The sequence below is a fragment of the Myotis lucifugus genome, unplaced genomic scaffold (genome assembly GCF_000147115.1).
Source record: "Myotis lucifugus unplaced genomic scaffold, Myoluc2.0 scaffold_980, whole genome shotgun sequence".
NCBI lineage: Eukaryota > Metazoa > Chordata > Mammalia > Chiroptera > Vespertilionidae > Myotis > Myotis lucifugus.
In genome coordinates this window covers 42,791-62,795 of record NW_005872028.1, presented here as the reverse complement: position 1 = coordinate 62,795, position 20,005 = coordinate 42,791, and the positions used below count along the sequence as shown (strand labels likewise).

Sequence of the window (20,005 nt, the reverse complement as noted above, 5' to 3'; positions counted from 1 at the left end):
AATCTTTCCATATGCATCCTCATTCGGACCCCACACCAACCTCTTGATCCCCTGGGCAGGAATTCCTCTCCCTTGTGCGGATGAGGAGCCTGGAGCCCACTGGTCCCAAGCCCAGTGGTGGCTTCGGATGCCCTCCGCAGCACCGCTGCCCTCCTGTAGTTGCCGGGTTTGTTGGGCGATGGTGGTACCCTTCCCCCATGGCAGGCACCGCAGGAGGATGCGTCTGCCCACGGAGGTTCTGGGCTGGGAGCTCCAGCAAAGCCACGCCTCAGGGTCCTGCTTGTAGGGAGTGCTCGCCTAGAGCCCATTGGAACTCCCTGACTGACTGCTTTTTGCAAGAAGCCGGTTGACAGCTGCAGGGCGAGGGGAATGCAGTGCTCAGAGGCCTTTAATCTGGGAGTGGAATTTGCCGGGGAGTTAATGGAGGAAACCTGATTCTGCTAAGTTGTCACTCCTTCATTAGGAGCCCAGGGTGCCCGGCTCTTTGCGAGCTCATTTGATCTTCCCACAAAGGACAGGAAAGTTCTTTTGCTCTGAAGCGCCTGGCCCCTTTTGGATGGCTCCTGGCTGCAGGTCAGCCCCATGCTCCCCAGCAAACCTCTTTTTTTTTTTTTTTTAAATATATTTTATTGATTTTTTACAGAGAGGAAGGGAGAGAGAGAGTTAGAAACATCGATGAGAGAGAAACATTGATCAGCTGCCTCCTGCACACCCCCCACTGGGGATGTGCCCGCAACCCAGGTACATGCCCTTGACCGGAATCGAACCTGGGACCTTTCAGTCCGCAGGCCGACGCTCTATCCACTGAGCCAAACCGGTCTCGGCCCCAGCAAACCTCTTGAAGTGTCTCCTGCTTCCTCCCCACATTTCATTGTGGCGGGCTCCTCCCACGTCCTGATCTGAGATGGCCGGGCTGTGGTCACAGTCCTCTAGCGAGGCTGGCCAGCCATGATTCCAGGCACATTTGGTGTCCCCAGGCACCTTGATTCCTTCACACTCGGGTTCCTGAGGCCCCGGTGGGGGCGGTGAAGCAGGCAGCTCTTGTCCTGAGGTAGGGAAGCAAGTGCCCGGCCTCTGGGAAGAGGCAGTAAATAAACAGGTATGTTGGAGTGAAAAGAGAGGCTTGGCCCTGGCCGGTTTGGCTCAGTGGATAGAGCATCAGCCTGCGGACTGAAGGGTCCCAGGTTCGATTCCAGTCAAGGGCATGTACCTTGGTTGCGGGCACATCCCCAGTAGGGGGTGTGCAGGAGGCAGCTGATCGATGTTTCTCTCTCATCAATGTTTCTCTCTAATCGATGTTTCTAACTCTCTACCCCTCTCCCTTCCTCTCTAAAAAAATCAATGAAATATTTTTTTTTTAAAAAAAGAAAAGAGAGGCTTGGAGAAAGGGCAGAGAGGCTCGATGGAGGGACTCGGGGTGCTCCCTCTCCCCATGGAGAATTCTGTCTTTGTGTCCACAGAACGCCTTGGGAAGTACCCATTGAGAGAAATTAAATCGGACCTTTGACAGTCGTCTGACTAAAGGCACTATTAACTTCTTGATCCCATTTATATGTTTTTCTGTTGATATTCCCACTAAATAAGTGCCTCCACTATTGAATTTTTTATTTGAAATGACGTTCTCCATCATTTTAGAGGAAAAGAGGCAGTCAGAGTCATCACTTTTTAGTATATATTATTTAATTATCTGTTTACAGATTATTGTTGAAATCAGCTTTTTCTAGAAATTACCCTCTTGCCCACGGTTGCTTTCTTTGTCTTCCCCGGACCTCAGAGAGGCCACAGGCGGTGTCTCCTCATACAGGCCACTCTCCATTCGCGTTGACGTGTCATCAGTTCTACTTGAGTAGATTGTCTGTTTGGGGATTTGTCTGTTTCATAGGTTAGCCTTGATTTCCCTTCCCCTGCCAGGCGGCTGGGCCCTGGATCACTGACGTTGGGGCCGGTCTAGAGAAAGGAATCACCAGGGTGTGCCACCCGCTGCGTGGACCGCAGGCACCGCAGGCCAGGGGATGATTGCGTGGGACTCTGACTCCGGGAGGCGCAGGGCTCTGTTTTCTCGTCCTCTGAGGTGGGCTTTCCTCAGGAGCAGGGCAGCGGGACCAGGAGTGCCAGCCGCACTTGCTGCTCGAGCAGTGATGGGGTCGTGTCTGTCTGCTCCGCTTTTACACATTTTCACCCCGAGCTCCACCCCTTCTAACCCTGGGTCTCCAGGTCCTTCGGCTGCTTCTTTGAGAGGGAGCTGCGTCTCTGGGTTGAATGTAGGAATCTTGTGAGGAGTTCTGGGAGAATGGGTGTGAACACAATGCCTCCAACCAGTCTCACACAGCCCCCGGGATCCTTGAAAGGCCTGGGTGTCGTGATTAGATTTACTGGATAGATAAGCGCCCTGGGACTTGGCTGTCAGTTCTCTCCCATTCTTACAGCAGCAGTTGAGTCCTCGCTGCACTTCACGAGATCAGGGTGGCGGAGGAGGCCTCCGGCCAGCAGTCTCTTCCGGGAAGGGAATTCAGGAGTCTCTGCACAGCGCTTCTTGGTCCAATCCCCCTTTTCTTCCTTCAAGTCTAGCCTCTGTGTCCTGATTGCGGTCCTTAGAACGCTAATGTGGCTTGGCTGCTGCAGCAAGAAGCCTTTTGCCATTTGCATCAATCTCAAAATAGTTGACAGGAAATTTTATTTTATTTTTTATAAAATAGCTCCCTTTAATGTCTCTCCTCCTTCCTTCTGCTTAACATTTCCTTTCAGAACCTGAGCAGGCTGGAGGAGAAAGAGAAGGAGGTGGTCAGTGCCTTGCGCTACTTTAAGACCATTGTGGACAAAATGGCCATTGACAAGAAGGTGCTGGAGATGCTCCCCGGGTCGGCCAGCAAGGTGCTGGAGGCCATCCTACCGCTGGTGCAGAGCGAACCTTGCATCCAGCACAGGTGAGTCGCTCTGAAGCCCTTGGCTGTGCCCGAGCAGTGGAGGCCTCGAGGCATCTTGATTTGGGGAGCTTCACACTAAGGCTTCTCGGCAGGGGAAAGGCGCCCTCTCCCCGCCCCTCGGCTATGGCTCGTTGTTCCTCAGGAGACCGCACAGGGAGGAAGAGCTCTGCCATCGCTAGGGACAGCCCGTGCAGCCTGGGTCATTTTTGTATTAGTTCATTGGCAATAATCACAGGGATTTGGACCCTTCTCTCCTGCACCCTAGGGTAACGTAGTGTATTATGACATTAAGTCCTGTCAGCATCCAGCCTGTTAGAGCCTCAGCTGCTCAGATGGTGACACAAAAGGTAGAGAAGAGCCCCTTAGAGCACAGCTTGGTGAGACACTTAACCGAGTCAAGCTAGGATCTCGCAGATGGCACGCCGTCCCTGGGAGCGGTGAGGGTGGAGGCAGCTGGCCCAGCAGCTTCTGTGGGCGATGCTTTCGCTGCTGGAGTGCACTTTCCTCTGGGAGGTTAGCCAGCAGCCTGACGCGTATTTGCCGTTGAGCAGGGAGAGAAAAGCCGCATTAAATGTATGGTAAGTGAAAGGCCAGCAGGGGCTGTTCCTTGAAAGGCGGGGGCTGCCTGCCGGCTGGCTTTTCTCCCTGGTACCTGCTCAGAGGCACGTCTCGGTCTCAGTCCTCCCGACACGGTGTGGGTGGGGCCCCGAGACTGTGCTCTCAGGAGCTGCTCCCAGAACCTGGCCAGCAAGTGCAGTTTTCTTTTCTGGGAGGCACAGCAAACACTGTCTTTATTTCCCAGACTAGTGGCTCAGTGCACGAAATTCGTGCACATTAAAAGGGAATTAATTGCCTTAACCGGTTTGGCCCAGTGGATAGAGCATTGACCTGCGGACTCAAGGGTCCCAGGTTCGATTCCGGTCAAGGGCATGTACCTTGGTTGCGGGCACATCCCCAGTGGGGAGTGTGCAGGAGGCAGCTGATCGATGTTTCTAACTCTCTATCCCTCTCCCTTCCTCTCTGTAAAAAAATCAATAAAATATATATTTTTTAAAAAGGAAATTAATTAGTGGAGATATTTTAATATTGCTATTTGCCCTTTCTCTATAATAGAAGTGTGAGAGATGAAAGGAAATTAGTAAAATGTATATGAAAATAATATATAAATTTATTAATAAATAAACAGTAACAAAAGGATATAACAACAACAGAGGCATGATATAAAAACGACAAAAACATGATATGAAAACAACAAAAACATGATATAAAAACAACAGTGATGCAAACAATGACTGATAAAGTGATTAAACTTATTCTAATATCTCCGAAAACACTTTCAGAGTGCTTGACTAATTTCCCTTGTGATGAAGTATTTCCCTTGTGATGAAGTATTTAGAACTTTAACTATAATGTCACATGCTCTTCATAACTGACCATGTGCAAAAACGGGTTCAGGTAGGAATATGCCTACTTTGTCTAGAGTTTGTCCTTGTGATTTATCAATAGTCATCACAAATGCTGGCATCGAATCAATTTAAATGGGAGGCCAGTGTCAGATGGGGACAAGTTAATTCTTGGAATCAGAACAGCCTCTCCCTCTGCAGATCCTGTTAATACTTCAGCTTCGATAATGTTAGATCGTAATCTTTTGATAATAAATCTGGTACCATTACAAAGACCCCATTTACTATTGAGATTTCTCAATAGCATGATGATTGCACCCACCTTCAATTTTAATTTATGACATGGCATTCCCGAAGGAGTAATACTATTAAATTTGATGGGAAAATTTTCCTTTTCAGCATCATCTGTGGAATCAATGGAATCATCACTCAAATATGTGTGAAAATCTCCGAGTATATCCAAAATTTCTTCATTTAATTTTTGAACATGCTCATTTTTTGGACAAAGAATTGCATGTTTAGATATATCTTTAATATTATCTGTAGCAGTGGTTCTCAACCTTGGCTGCACATTAGAATCACCTGGGAATCTTTTTAAAATCCTGATTCCTGGGCCTCATCCTCCGGAAATTGTTTCTTTGTTATGGGGTGGGGCCACAACATTAGTAACAAAGGAACAGAATTAAAACTATTGTTGGGAGCCGCTACAGTGTTTGGACAGGTTCAAGCCTTGGACTGATGAGAGGTCACGGTCCTCTCATTGCCACGTGCAAGTCCCAGGTTGGAGGGCAGGGCCCTCCCAGCACAATTATAGCCAACAGCTGTAGTTGTAAGCTTGAACCTATGGTCCGAACACATGACCCCACGTGCCTGAGTGATGTAGGCTTGATAGAGTGCATGTAGTTGAGTAGGATTGAAATGCAGGAGAATGTTGTAAACATCTTGGTCATGCCCTTACTTTGCCTCATAGCATCTGCTATAAAGGCATGGCTGTGGGCGTGGTCACTGTATCTCAGAGAAGCAGTGTCCCACCAAGACCCGGCTTTCATTCTCTTGTCTGTTTTTTCTAAGCCTTTCAGCCGCCCCCATTCAGGTTCACCCCTGGCCCTGCTGGCGCGGCACACTTTATAAAGATATGCCTCCATGCTCTCAGGGCGGGTTCCTACCTCAAACCCCGCCCTTACAGGAAACAGCTCCGGGAAACAGCTCGGGGGAGGGCACAGCCATTGCCAAGACAACCCCTGAAGGACTGACTTCCTTCCACTTGGTCGAGGTTCTGGTCGTGATGAACACCACCGAGGGTTTTTATATAAGTAGAAGCCCTCTGCCCTGGGCCTCCCCCGGAGTGTCCACTGGCACTGTGGTCGCGGTCTTTTGGCTGGAAGCTCACTGAAGCTGGCTGGTGGGGAGGAAAAATGTTCATATGGCTTTGCCCTGTCACTGTCCTCACTTCCTATGCCTCACACCCACAATTCTCAGGGAAAGTTATCTTTACTTTTATAAAAAATATGTGGGAGATGTAGAAATTCTTTATTTTGGCCTCGACTGTACAGTCGTTGAGGCAGCCAACGACTCAGGGCTTCTGTGGAGGGGGACCTCACAGTGTCCCCTGCAGGTCTCCTCACCTCAGATTTGTCTTTTTTTTTAAAAAAAAAATATATGTTTTTAATTGATTTTTAGAGAGGAAGGGAGAGGGAGAGAGATAGAAACATCAATGATGAAAGGGAATCGTCTATTGGCTGCCTCCTGCACACCCCTCACTGGGGACCGAGCCTGCAACCCAGGCATGTGCCCTGACCGGAATTGAACCGTGACCTCCTGGTTCATAGGTCAACGCTCGACCACTGAGCCACGTTGGCCGGGCAGATTTGTCTTTTTTGAAATACTCTTCACTAATGCGTTCCTCTGCGTCGCAGCCATGTGGTAGTGCAGGGGAATTCTAGTCAATTACAGATCTGTTTGGACTTCATGTTTAAAGGCTGTTTCTTTAAAGGATCCTGCCTGTTCAAATTCCACAAGCCTGTGTGCTCCTTGCAACACCCCTGTCTTGAAATTAAGTCTAATTCCAAACAGGACACAAGACGTCAAGACAGAGTGTGGCGCTTTGACCCCGTTGGTGATTAGCAGCTCGGAGGGGGGGCGGGGGGGGGCACTCCCTGAGGGCATTGTCAGAATCTCATGGAGGATGTAAAGTTTGAAACAGCTTATTAATGATCGCGATGGAATCTTTATGTGTTATATTTGGGAAGTGAAAAATACATATAACAGACTAGAATATAACACTCCCCAGGTTTTCATTGGCTGAAGGAGATGGGTTCAGGGAGGAAAAGTTTGTTTATCAAGGGAGGTGTGGGTTGTACACGGACAACCAGGCTCTGGGCTAAGTGGCTATCTTACAGTGACCTCATGCTTTAGATTTTTCCGATTTTTAAAAAATCTTCTCTGCCTTCTAGCTCGGCCCTCTCGTCCTGCTATAACCGAGTGTACCAAAGCCTCGCCAACCTCATTCGCTGGTCGGACAAAGTGATGCTAGAAGGTGTGAACTCAGAAGATAAAGAGATGGTGACAACGGTGAAGGGGGTCATCAAGGCTGTGCTGGACGGAGTGAAGGTATGGTCGGTGCCAGGCAGTCCTGGTCAGGGACCTGGAGCAGCCTCCTTGCTGGGTGTTCATCACAGAAGAACTTGTCCCTAAAACCTAGTGAATTAGAGTGAACGTCTGCCAGCGTCTCTGGTGTCGGTGTGCTCTGCTGGTAGCTGTGTCATTCTCTGTGGTATGAAGGGCTCGTCCACCCTTGGGAGAACTCATCTCCCTCGTCGGAAGAGCTGCCAGAGCAGGCGGCCTTCACCGAGCGTTGCATTAAGTCTTCAGCGAGGCCTTGTGTGAAAGCTCTGGCTGTGCGTGCTGGCCAGCCGGACAAAATGCAGTGGAAATGGTTTTGCGCTGACTTTTAGCAAGACGCCCAGCATGTCAGCCGCTTCCTTTTCATGTCCTAAACCAGGGGTGGGCAAACTTTTTGACTCGAGGGCCACAATGGGTTCTTAAACTGGACCGGAGGGCCGGAACAAAAGCATGGATGAAGTGTTTGTGTGAACTAATATAAATTCTAAATTCAAAGTAAACATCATTACATAAAAGGGTACGGTCTTTTTTTTTTTTTTTAGTTTTATTCATTTCAAACGGGCCGGATCCGGCCCGCAGGCCGTAGTTTGCCCACGGCTGTCCTAAACACTCCTGGATCCCTTGTAGAGAAGCAGGATGGAGATGCATAGGAAAGGAAGTTGTCTGTGTTTGAAGTCCATGATGTGGTCTGAGAACCTACTTCCCAGGGGAGTCAGAAACAGCATCATGGGATATTCTGGATCCTAGTTAAGGTGGGAGCGAAGGCCACGGGTCTGGGATTATTGAGAAAATGCCTCCTAGGATGAGGAGCAAGGCAGAATGTAGGGGAGGGCCTGGAGGTGAGGACTAGGCTGTGAGCAGTGGGAGTGGAGGCCCTGCTGTTAGGTGAGACCATCGAATGTAGTGGGCCGGGGGAGTAGCCTGGGATCTGGCTAGGTTTGGAGTCCAGGTTCACCACTTCATGTAGTCAAATCTGTCAATATTTTCCTCTATAGTTTCCCATTTTCCCCAGTCTAATATTACAAAAGTGCCTTTATCCTTCTATAGTTTTAGGACTTTAAAAATGCTTAGATCTTTATCTATGACATGAGGTAAGGATCCAGCTTTATTTTTTGGATGAATAACCCATTTTCCACCTTTATTATTTTTTTTAATATATTTTATTGATATTTTACAGAGAGGAAGGGAGAGAAATAGAGAGTTGGAAACATCGATGAGAAACATCGATCAGCTGTAGTGTGTGAACGTGAGCAGTTGACTCGAGTGCTCTGTACCTTAGTTAACTCCCCTATAAATTAGGTATGATAACGGTACCATGTGTCACAGTGCGGTAAGAAGGGTTAAATTAGTTAATGCAAGCAAAGCTCTTGGAGCATTACTTGTCACATATCAAACCTTAGCTGCTGTTGATTATTAATTATGTGGTGTGAGACAGATGCCTAAACAGATCTCTTGGCTTGAAAAAAAAGTGTGTCCTCCTTCTTTCTAGACCTTTCCATCCAAAATTATAGCTGAGGTACTTACGCTAGGTCAAAATTAATTTCTCCCCACTCAGCCATGCTGTCAGATTCCTGAAAGCTGCTCTTGGTTAACGTTCCCCAGAAGCTCTGGAGAGTAGAGTCAGGACCCCCACGGGTAAACATTTCAGAGGGGAGGTTAAGACACCGTTGCTTAGCATCACCAACTGCTCCAGCGTGAGCTGCGGTGGCTGGGAAGGCAGTGCTGCCCACCTCTAGCCCGTGCAGGGCCCTGTGTCTGCTGGGACCTTGTGGAGTTTATTTAGAGGGCGTCCAGACTAGATGACATCAAAATTTCTCCAACAGCTCCCAGATTCCCTTCATTTCCAAAGTGATCAGGTCCTACGTTATCTGTTTGGCAGTGAGACTTAAGGGTGCAGCCCAGGGTGGCTGTTGTGTAAGAACTTACATCACATTCCACAATCAAGTTCAGTCACATACACCATCCCATTCGATCTTCCCAGCAGCTCTTTGCAGCCAGCAGGGCACAGTGAGAGCTGGCCTGGGTCACACTCCGTCAGCGGAGGCTGGGGTTCTGGCTCACACACCCCTGGTCTTCCTGTCCAGGCTTCTGGAAATGCTGTTGTTGGACATTGTTATTTTTCAGGTGACATTGTTAAGGTTTCCCTCTACCAAATTGGTTATGATGAGATGTTCAAAACAAGTGAGAACGTCCAAAATAGAGAGTTTCGTTGTGACTTTCCTAAGTAGACGCTCCTTTGTGGAATCATTACACCACCACTGTATGGGGTGATAGAAAAATTTCTCTGATTTCTCATATTGACCAGGATGAGAGGTAGGGAGGGGAACTATAGATTATGAACCTTTCAGTGTCTAAAAGCAAATAACTTTTCCACAATTGTTTTAAAATATTTTAACCAGAACAGATATTTTCTAGTTGAGGTGCTCTGTAAATTCAGTTTTGTTTCATTTATTCAAGAAACATTTATCAAGAGCTCCCTGTGTGCCAGGTAGTGTGATAGAGCTGGGAATATAGTGACAAGCAACACTCACCGTCCCTGACCTGGCAGAGCTTACAGTCTGAAGGGGGAAAGGACAGCACACAAGAACTTTAGTTCTGTCATTATAACCAGGACGGGTGCTGCAAAGAGGAAATGGCCTGTGTGAGCCCTGGGTGTACAGCTGAGCTTCCTTTCTCAGGATGGTCAGAGACACTTCCCCCAGGAGAGGCAGACAGACTAAAAGCCTGAAGCAGGAGCAGGAATTGGCCTGCATTGTGGGAAGCTTTTTGTAGTTAGAGTCAGTAAAGGCAGCAGGACCATCAAGACTCTATAATGTTGGCATTTGTTGCTGAGGTCTAATAGTAACAGAGCTAACACTTACTACCCACGCAGTGCTTATAACAACTCTCCAAAGTAGTCATAATCGCCCCTTCAAGGGTGTGGACAGTGAGACTCAGACCAGTCATCAGTGGCGAGGTCGAGATTCACACCCAAGGCCTGCTGGACCCCAGGCCCTGTGCACTCCCCATCGCCCTCAGCTGCCACCACAGGAAGGAGAAGCATGGTCAGCTGAGGGACTCACATGCTCCACCTCCAAGTCAGCTGGCTACCAGCCTCTCTCGAGGTCCCCTTCAGGCTTAGGACACCTTATAAGCCCATGTCCTAGTTATGTGACAGCCTCCGTGGGCTGAGAGAGGTACAGTACATTCGTGGGCATGCGGTCATCCCACAGAAAGGAGAGATGCTGGCAAGTTCCTCTAAACTGACTCACCATCTTTCATGTAACTCGTTCAGTTGTTAAATGGAATTTTTAAAAAAGGATTGAAGTGTTTTAACAAACAGGATTACTTTGTTTTGTCCCTGAATGGGGAGTATCATTTATTATTTAACTGCCCCATAAATGTGACTCGTTGGCCCTTTAACTTTGGGCAAGTTACTTCTCTGAGTTTCAAGTAGGTTTTTAAATATTTATCCTGAAGAGCTGATGAATGTTTAAGTAAGATCGTGCATATGAAGTACCTGGTAAGTGCTAGGTGCCCAGTAAACGGTGGGTAAGTACTAGTAACTGTAGAAATGTTCGTTTCTAGAACAGCTCCCATTTACCAACTTCACAAGGATTTGTGGCTCTTTCCCATGTAATTTCACAAATCTCAGGTTAAAAGATAAACCTCTGCTATTATCTGATCTGCCCCAGGCAGTGTTTTACCTGTGGCCGCCCAAGGCACAGAGACACAGTGACTCTCCCAGGAAGGAATGTGAAGGCCTTCACTTTCCTGTTCTCAGCGACCTGCCCAGCCTAGGGCTGGCTGTGTGGGCCAAGCTCCTCCAGGTCAAACACGTACCCCAGATTGTCCTTTCGAAACCTACACCCCAATTCCTCCTAACTTTACCATTTACATTTCAGCTTTTCTTCTCATCTCAGCCTGGGCTCTGCTCTGTCCTCCTCACAGACCTTCTAGGGGTCTCCTCTGCAGGCCTGAGACTTTCCCTGGCCTCCCCACTCCCCCTATTCACACAACGTTGTTATTTATTTTTAAAACCTCATACTGAGAACCTTGGGGGCGGGGGGCTTTGGAATACCTGCAGTTCTGTCACTACCCAAAATTGGGCTCGTGCACCAGATTTACTTTGTGTAACAGGAATATTTTGAAAGAAATGTTCTCCTGACTGTATCAGTTAGGATTAGGTTTGACTACAAGAAAATCTATTTTTTCTCTTTCATTATTTCTCTTTCATATATCAGAGGCCCAGAGACCGGCCGTTGTGGCTAATATGACAGTTTCACGTATGGTCAGGGCGTAGTCTTCTGCCATTGCTTTCTTGCCGTTCTTGCACATGGATTCTACCTCATGGTCCATAATGGCTGCTGCCCCTCCATTCATTAGGACCACATTCCACCCAGCAAGGAGAGAGGGAGCAGGAAGCTGTGCCTTCTCCATTTAAGAGTACTTTGTCACAGGCCTCACAAAACTGTCACTTAACATTTTACCTGACCTAGGCACATGCCCAGTAAAATTCTATTCATAAGGAAGAACAGATATTGTGGGGCACCTCGCTGTCTGCCACACTGGCATTTCAAATAAGCCATCTCCTTTTATTCCTCATTCAGCCTATTTTTTAAATTTTGGATGAAAATTTCAAACATTTGCCGAAAAAAGAGAATCATGTAATGAAGCCTCATCACATGGCTCCCACAGGTGTCCTCTGGCGGCCAGTCCTGTTTCTTCTGGGTCTCCACCTGCTCCCTGGCTAATTGGAAGCAGACCCAGCCACCATCTCCTTTCCTCTGTAAATAACGTGATACATAGCTTCGAACAAGACCAGCTATTTCTGTAAAGGGCCAGAGAGTGAATATTTTAGGCTTCTCAGGCTACATATATAGTCTCCATTGCATATTTTTGCTTTATATTTTAAATTTAAATTTTCTTTAATAAAGCATTCTTACATTGAGGGCCTTCCAAAAAGCAAGGCCAGGGCTGGATTTGGCCTGCAGGGTGTAGTTGGCTGCTTTTAAACAGTTTTTCAATTCAGGATCCAAGGGAAATCCATACTACAGTTCATTAATATAATATACTGGAGGCCCGGTGCATGAAAATTCGTGCACTCGGGGGGTCCCTCAGCCTGGCCTGTGCTCTCTCACAGTCTGGGACCCCTCGGGGGATGTCCACCTGCCAGCTTAGGCCCGATCCCCCCGGGGAGCAGGCCTAAGCTGGCAGTCAGACATCGCTCTGGATGCCCAGGAGCCCTCGGGGCATGTCTGACTGCAGCTTAGGCCCACTCCCCGCGCTGGCCTAAGCCAAGTTGGACATCCTTAGCACTGCCAAGGAGGCGGGAGAGGTTCCCGCCATCACTGCTGTGCTCACAGCCATCAGCCAGATTTGTGGCCAAGCGGAGCTCCCCCTGTGGGAGTGCACTGACCACCAGGGGGCAGCTCGTGCATTGAGCATCTGCCCCCTGGTGGTCAGTGTGCGTCATAGTGACCGGTCCTTCCTGGCCTTGGGGTCAATTTGGCATATTACCCTGTTTATTAAACAGGATGTCAACAGTTTCCCCTCCTCTGTAGTTTTCTCCTTGCAACTTACTTGTGTTTTTAGAAAGAGTTATTGCTCCTAAAAGTCCCCTACATTCTGGACTTCGCTGATTCCACCTGTGCAGTCTTGTTTACTGTGTGCCTCTGTCCCTTGAGTTTCCTGTGAATCAGAGGCGGACTCGGATTTGGGTTTTTTGTATTTAGAGAATGCTCCGTGGGTGATGCCATGGGCTTCCATCAAGAGGCACCTGTCCTTTCGATGTTAATAGCTGTTGGTGGTGATTGCCTCGGCCCATTAACTCATTAGGACTTACGAAAGGGTGCCATCCTCACTCTCTGTCACTCTTCCTTCGCTATCTGTGACAGAGAACTTCCCCTGGTCAGCGCGTGGTTATCCCAAGTTGCAGTTCTCAGGGGTGCCAGGGGCAGCGCCTCATTCTCCCTTTATTTACCAGACACCAAAGCAGTGAGTGGTCCAGGCATCCTCTGCTCTGAGGAACTGAGGTGGTTAAAATTTTCTGAACTCGTGCATTCAAGTTTGCGATGGTCTAGCTCACGGCCGGTATTCTTGATGATGCCCAGGTCCCATCCCTGACTGGTGAAAGCTCCATGTTTCCGGGTTCCTTTTGAGGTGACCCTGAGCCCTTTGGTGCTTTCCCACTTTCTGGTATGAAAAGATGCTCGAGGCCTCGTCTTGTGCTCATTGATTGATTGATTTTAGGTGATGGCTTTATTGAGATGTAATCCCCATGCCATACGATTCACCCATTTAAAATGTACAATTTAATGATTTTCGTGTATTCACAGAGTTGTGCAATCATCACCACAATTTTAGAACATTTCATCACTTCAGGAAGTAACCCCAAACCTTCTCCCATTTCTTCCCATTTCCCCATCCCCAGGCAGCCACTGACTACTTCCTGTCTCTAGATTTGCCTCTTCCGGACCTTTCGTATAAATGGAGTCATGTACTGTGTGGCCTTTTGTGACTGGCTCCTGTCACTTAGCATCATGTTTTTAAAGTTTATCCGTGTTCTAGACTGTATTACTACTTCATTTCTTTTTATTGCCAAGTAATATTCCATCGTGTAGACACACCACCTATTATTTATTCATGGACAGCTTGACATTTGGGTTGTTTGCCCTTTTTGGCCATTACGAGTAATGCTGCTGTGAACGTTTGCATACGAGGTTTTGTGTGGATGTATGTTTTCATTTCTCTTGGGCACACACCTAGGAGTGCAGTTACAGTAACTGTGCTTGACCGTGTGACAGACTGCCAGGCTTCCTTCCAAAGCAGCTGCCTCGTTTCACTGCCCAGCAGCCGTGTGAGCGTCCGGTTCTCCCCTCCCCACGCTTGTCGTCGTCGTTTTGAACCTAGCACCCCTAGTGGGTGCAGTGGGACCCTTGCGGTTTGGATTTGCATTTCTCTGATGGTTAATGATGTTGAGCATTTTCGTGTGCTCGTTGGTCATTTGTGTATCTTTGGGAAACTAACAGTGGGCACCAGAGCCGGACTTGGATTCCTCCAACGTCATTGAAGATGGAAGCATCTCTGGGGTCATTTTCAATGGAATAAAATGGACATAGAAATACAGTCCTAGGGATTTAGAAGTCATTTCCATTCAGGATCCAAGGGAATGCCAAGGGGTCACCACTGGCGTTTCGGTGACCTGGCAGTTGTCTGGTTCACAGTCACGGCTGTGGACGCAGTCTTTCCTCACCTGCCCCTCAGGAGGACTTAAAAGTGTGACATCTTCTCGGGGACCTGCCTTCTGTCGGGGGAGTGGGGCTCTCGCCAGGTCACCATGGAGGGCTCTGAATGAGATTAGGGTGTTGGCATGGTAGCGACATATGTGCACACTCAAGGGTCCTCTGTCTGTGAAGGTGAAGGCCAGGTGAGACTAAAGGCCTCCACTGGTCTCTTCGGGCTGGCTGGGTGGTGAAAAAGAAAGCTGCCCCTCTCACCCCGCTCCCGCGCAGGCCAGCGACGGGTGGGACGCAGAGCCGCTGCCTTCTCCACAGCCATGAGGTCGTCTGGAACGCAGTGCGTGCTCGCACATGTCTGCCCGTCACTCCGTGATGCTTTTTCCAGCGTTCGTTAGTTGAGTTCATCCAGCTGCTTCTCCAGAAAGATGACATTCTAATTATAATTGCTCATGATTCAGTGAAGAATTTGTGGAATTTTTCCTACGTCAGCAGCTGCAAGTACGCAGGCTTCTCTCTGTTCCCTTTGCCCTGCTCATAAAGCATGAATGTGGGGTGTCCACCGTCCTGTGGCCTGGCCTCTGGCTCCCCCTGATGCCACCATGCTCTTCTGTGTGGTCTGGGGACAACCTTAAAGGACAGGTTGCTTTCCCTTCCTCCCCTGGCCGTGGGCCGCAGCCTGCACTCCACTTGCCAGCTCTCCATGTCAGTAACCCCAGCCAGGGAGCTCTTCCTTACGGATCTGTGGGATTTCCTTTAACTTGTAAGTTGTGATAACAGGAAAATAGTGACCTTCTTTCTTTGTCCAGTACTTGGATTGCAGAGATCTCAGTTCTCTGTGTGTCTCTGAGAACAAGCGTCACTTGATAGACGGTGACACGGCGCTGGGTCCATGGGTCTGCCTGTGTGTGCTGACGTTCTAAATGAGTATTCCAGAAGTAATGCATGTGACGCATGTTCATTGTAGAAAAGTTAGGACAAGTGGAGAATCAAAAACAGTGTATTTATTCCTCGTCTTTCCATGCTGTCAAGTGCTCTTGTTGTGAGTTGGTTCTTAAAGGCAATCCAATGGTCCATCGTTTAGTTCTATTGTAATTTATGTAATCAGTGCCTCGCATTGAATATTTAATTATGGAAGATGGAGCAGTCTAATTGTATCTATTACATAGGATGCGGTGATGGCCATCGTTTCTGGTTTAATTTTTACACACATCCATGACATTTTCCTTGGCTAAATTATTATAAAAATAATGCAGATATTTAGGGTCCTTGGTATACACTGACAAGTCGTCCTCTAGACAAGCTGTCCAAAGCATTACGCCATTTGCTAGGCCTGGGAGTTTCTATTTTAGTACCACCAAAGCTGGAGACTCTAATGATTAGTGACTATTCCTGTTTACATCTGTGAACTTTGATACTTCTTTTTTCTAGTTTTCTAGTTTGGTTGTTCTTGAAAAAATCCTGGCTCTAGGAAGGATGTTACCTCTCTGCCTTATCACATGGGTTGCGATTCCTGTGAGTGGCATTTTGAGTTTGGAGAGACGTTGCGACTGATTTAGGGACTCGTTGCTGCATTACCCACAGTGTCCATGCTGCCTCCTCTGGCTGTGACTTTCTAAATCAGACGTTCATGCTGGGATGTCCCTCCCCCAGAAAATGGATGCAGAAATTGTGGGGTTGTCTGTCCCCTGGAATACAACTCAGGAATAAGAAAGAACAGACTAATCGTGGCCACAAAAATGTAGGGCATACTGAGCAAAAGACAGAGCAGGGGCAGAGTAGACTGGGAGCTGGGCCTGGGAGCGCTGCGGAAATGAGGACAGTCCTGGGCACAGTTTCTCTTGGAGATGGTGAAAAGTCCTCAAATGGATTGTGTTGACAGTTGCACCACTCCATGCACAGGCTAAAAACCACTGAACTGTACATTCTGAAAGGCTGAATTTTATGGTATGTGAGTTAGATGCCCATAAAGCTGTTCAGAAAGAGAAAATGGACACAAAAGAGTACATACTGTGTGATTCCATTCACATCAAGTTCTAGGCAAAAGTGACCTGAGAAGCAAAAGTTAAAGAATGGAGTCAGGCAGATTGACGGAGCGGTTGGTGGAAATGATCTGTATTTTCTGAGTGGTTCTTACCGGGATATAGGCGATCGTCAAAGCTCACCTGGGGGAAATGCATTCCAATGAAAAACAAGTAGACCCTGATGCCATCTTTTCCTCCCCCGGCCCCTCTCCTGCTTCTCCTTCTTTTCTGTTTTAAAAAGTATTTTTTAAAGTTATTTCTTTGCTAGGTGGTATGCCCTTAATTAGCTGTCCATTGACAAAGATCCCAACCTGTCACCTCAGTATACCAGCTGCCGCCACACCCATACCCTGCTCACTGCAAAACCACTTCCCCCGAAGCCAGAGGTGTGGTCATCAGTAGGCCGCGTCCTGCACAGGATAGAACAGCTTTGGAGAAGTGAAGAGTAATTCTTCCACAAACGGACTGGAATCTGTTCTACCAGGGGAATTACATTGAGTGCTGAACCCAGTCATTGTGAGACAATGGGGTTTGTCATTTCCCCCTTCCAAGAGGAAGTACCTTGATGCATTTGAAACTTCTCGACATGCTCTGAAGATATTTTTGGAGGGCAGGGGACATTTTGGGAAGTCAGGCAGATTACCTAAGTCAAAGAATGCTTGCATTTATGGTGTGTGGGGAATCTGTAGGCACAAAGATGTGAGACTCGGGAGTAGATGGCATCTGGTTGTGCAAATTGTACAAACTCAGCAGTGGGGACCCGTCCTTACGCCTCACTGCTTTCTCCTCTGGGGGGTGTAGGAGCTGGTCAGACTTACCATCGAGAAGCAGGGGCATCCGTCTCCAACAAGCCCAGTGAAACCCAGCTCCCCAGCCTGCAAACCCGAGGGGTAAGTGCTGACTAACCCTCCAGCCACGGTGCTCACGTTGGCTCTACACTCGAATGGTAGCCAGATCGGGCTGCCCACGTCAGGCAGGTTGTTTGAGGCCCACATTCCTTTTCAGTGAGTTCCGGTAAGTGCCTGTGTTACTCTAAAGTGTGTACAGTTCACACATGCCTTGAAGTATTTCCTGGTCTCAAGGTTAATGGTCAACGGGACTCTTTCTAAGGATAGTGTGTGAGTGGCCCAGTGACCCACACTTTCTGTTTCTTGACCACCGTTTTCTAATTGGAAAGAACTTTGGGAAGAAGGTTGGGTTTGGGGGATTTGACTTTATCTAATACAAGCCCCTAGTACAGACATAGAATAAGTGTGGAGCATTTTAAAAAGCCTTTAGATCATCTCATTGAAGGATCCCTTTTACAGACAAGGAAACTAAGATGCAGTCAAGGGGACCTGGCCAGGCCTCTGTTGTTTGTTGGTGATCAAACCACACTTGCAAGCCCACCTCTAAGTCATCTGCCGGCCTGGTCACATCCTGTGACCCTCTTGGGACCTGTGTGCTCTGTAACCTTCTGTAACCCGAGTTCTTTGCAATTCTCAGCCAGTCTGAGCTCCCCCTGACAGACAGAGAGATGGAGATTCTGAACAAGACAACCAGCATGTCACAGTCGACCGAGCTGCTCCCAGATTCTACTGATGAAGAGGTCGCGCCCCCCAAACCCCCACTACCTGGCATTCGGGTGGTTGATAATAGGTAATTCTCTATTTTCCCAGCACTCGCCTCTATTTATGACATCATTTGATGAATGGATGGGTAGAATGAGGTGAAAAGAAGACAGTGTCATTAGGGTAAGAACTGGAGCCCAGCTCCTTGCTTTTTAGAAGCCTTGGCGGTTTGACCTTTCTCAGACGGGGCTTCTGGGAGACAGGGCCCAGCCCCAGCGCCCGCCTCCCCCACACTCCTGGAACTCCCAACAGCTTGCCTTTTAGCCTTGGCCAAGCGAAAACTGGTCCAATTCCTCACAAAAGGAACAGAAAGGGTTTTCTGGTTGTAGTTTTTTTGGCAGGTCTGATAGGTTTGTTTTGGCAGAAGGGGAGTGGGGCGGGAGTTGAAAGTGTGAAAAGTAGCTGTGAAGTGTCTTAATAATGAATAATGCTCTACCTTATATCTGTTTAAAGAGTTTTGTTTGGGCTGTTGGTCTGATGGGAATTCTTGATTTGCTTCAGTCCTCCGCCAGCATTGCCACCGAAGAAAAGGCAGTCGGCTCCATCCCCAACCCGCGTGGCCGTGGTGGCCCCCATGAGTCGAGCCACCAGTGGCTCCAGCTTGCCTGTCGGAATTAATAGGCAGGTAATGCAGCCCCATCGAGGAAGGCCAGCAAGGCTCTGGGTTGGGACTGTGTCTCCTCTGTCCCCTGCCTTAGTCACCACAGGCTCTCTCAGGCGCTGGAAGTTTCTCTGCAGGATGAGGGGTGGGGGCAGGGGGTGGGGAGGCTGGAGCCCAGGGCTCCGAGCACATCTGAGCTCAGCCCCTGGCCCTCCCCCACACACTCCAGCATTCCTGGAGGCTGCTTGCTGGAAGTCACAGGTGTGGCGTGTTCTGCTTACCTCAAAGGCTGGCCTTTCCCCCTGGTTTTCCCGGTGGCGGTAGATTCTTCTCCAAGTAAACATTCCAGTTCCCTCCCCCCTCTCTGCCACTGTTTCTCAGAAGTGACTCGGTTGTTTTATTTTTGCCCACGAGGATTTTGACGGGGACTGTTATGCCCAGAGGCGCCTGTCAGGAGGCAGTCACTCCTACGGGGGAGAGTCGCCCCGCCTGTCCCCCTGCAGCAGCATCGGCAAGCTCAGCAGGTCGGACGAGCAGCTGTCCTCTCTGGACAGGGACAGCGGGCAGTGCTCCCGGAACACAAGCTGTGAAACACTAGGTGAGCTGCCGGCGTCGTCACCCTCCTGTCTCATCGTCTGGTGGCTTCTTCGGGGTCATGTGGCGATGCCAGTCATTCAGAGCCTGGGCCTCAGTTTCCTCACCTGCACATGAGGGTACCAAAACCTGTCTCTGGAGGAGGTTGGAAGTTGAGATGAAGGAACGATGTAAAGATACGGACCCTGGGGAGATGCTCCCGTGTCGCTGTTACTACAGCTAATCTGTCGCTGTGCAATTTGACCCCCTTTGCCAAAATTAAGAACCATCTGTGCTCCGAGCTGTAAGCGAAGGAAGCCCCTGAGAGCTCTGACGGGGAGGCAGCTGAGCGGCTGCGCCCTTGTTGGTGCTGACCTCCTGCAGCGTGGGCCGGGGAAAGTCTGAAAGGCAGTTGGGTGCGAGGCTGAGAGCATCAGCCGCTCGTGTCCGTGAACTGGAGATCCCACTTCGGAGAGTTCACCTCCAGAACATAATCAGATTGACAACAAGGTTGCTGTCCAGGGACGTTGATCTCAGCAACATTAAGACCAGTGATTGCTGGGAATATCTGACTATTTTTTTTTATAAAAAGGGTTAGGAAATCAGGCAAATTATGATAAAGTGATTTGGTGGAATGATATACAGCTATTAAAAATCAATTGTGATCTATTGATCGGTGGACAAAATCCTAGACCACTTACACAGTTCAGTGAAAGAAAAAAGAATTCGGTGGGGAGGGGCCTTTTGAGGAAATACATCAAATTGTAAGCAGGTTACAGTTAGATTGCGGGACTTCGGGTGGGTTTTGACATTTGCCACATTTTCTGTAGTGATCGTGCATTTTCTTTTTATTTTTTAATCTTCACCCAAGGATATATTTTTTTTTAGTTTAGGGGGAGAGAGAGAGAGAGAGAGAGAGAGAGAGAGAAAGAAAAAGAACCATCAATCAAGTTGCCTCTCCTATGCACCCCAACCAGGGATTGAACCTAAAGCCTAGGTATGTGCCCTGACCAGGAATCGAACCGATGACC

The 20,005-nt window shown here is 48.5% G+C and overlaps 1 protein-coding gene across 2 annotated transcripts in view; it reads left to right on the top strand.

The window, feature by feature from the left end:
- The window catches only part of RAPGEF1 (Rap guanine nucleotide exchange factor 1), a 92,770-nt gene that overhangs the window by 35,455 nt on the left and 37,310 nt on the right, over window positions 1-20,005 (top strand). For both annotated transcript variants that reach the window (XM_023747795.1, XM_023747793.1), the window contains exons 4-9: window positions 2,746-2,924; window positions 6,781-6,937; window positions 16,992-17,080; window positions 17,676-17,828; window positions 18,302-18,425; window positions 18,816-18,999. In XM_023747795.1, the coding sequence (XP_023603563.1) occupies window positions 2,746-2,924; window positions 6,781-6,937; window positions 16,992-17,080; window positions 17,676-17,828; window positions 18,302-18,425; window positions 18,816-18,999 (886 nt within the window). The remainder of the gene's footprint in view (window positions 1-2,745; window positions 2,925-6,780; window positions 6,938-16,991; window positions 17,081-17,675; window positions 17,829-18,301; window positions 18,426-18,815; window positions 19,000-20,005) is intronic.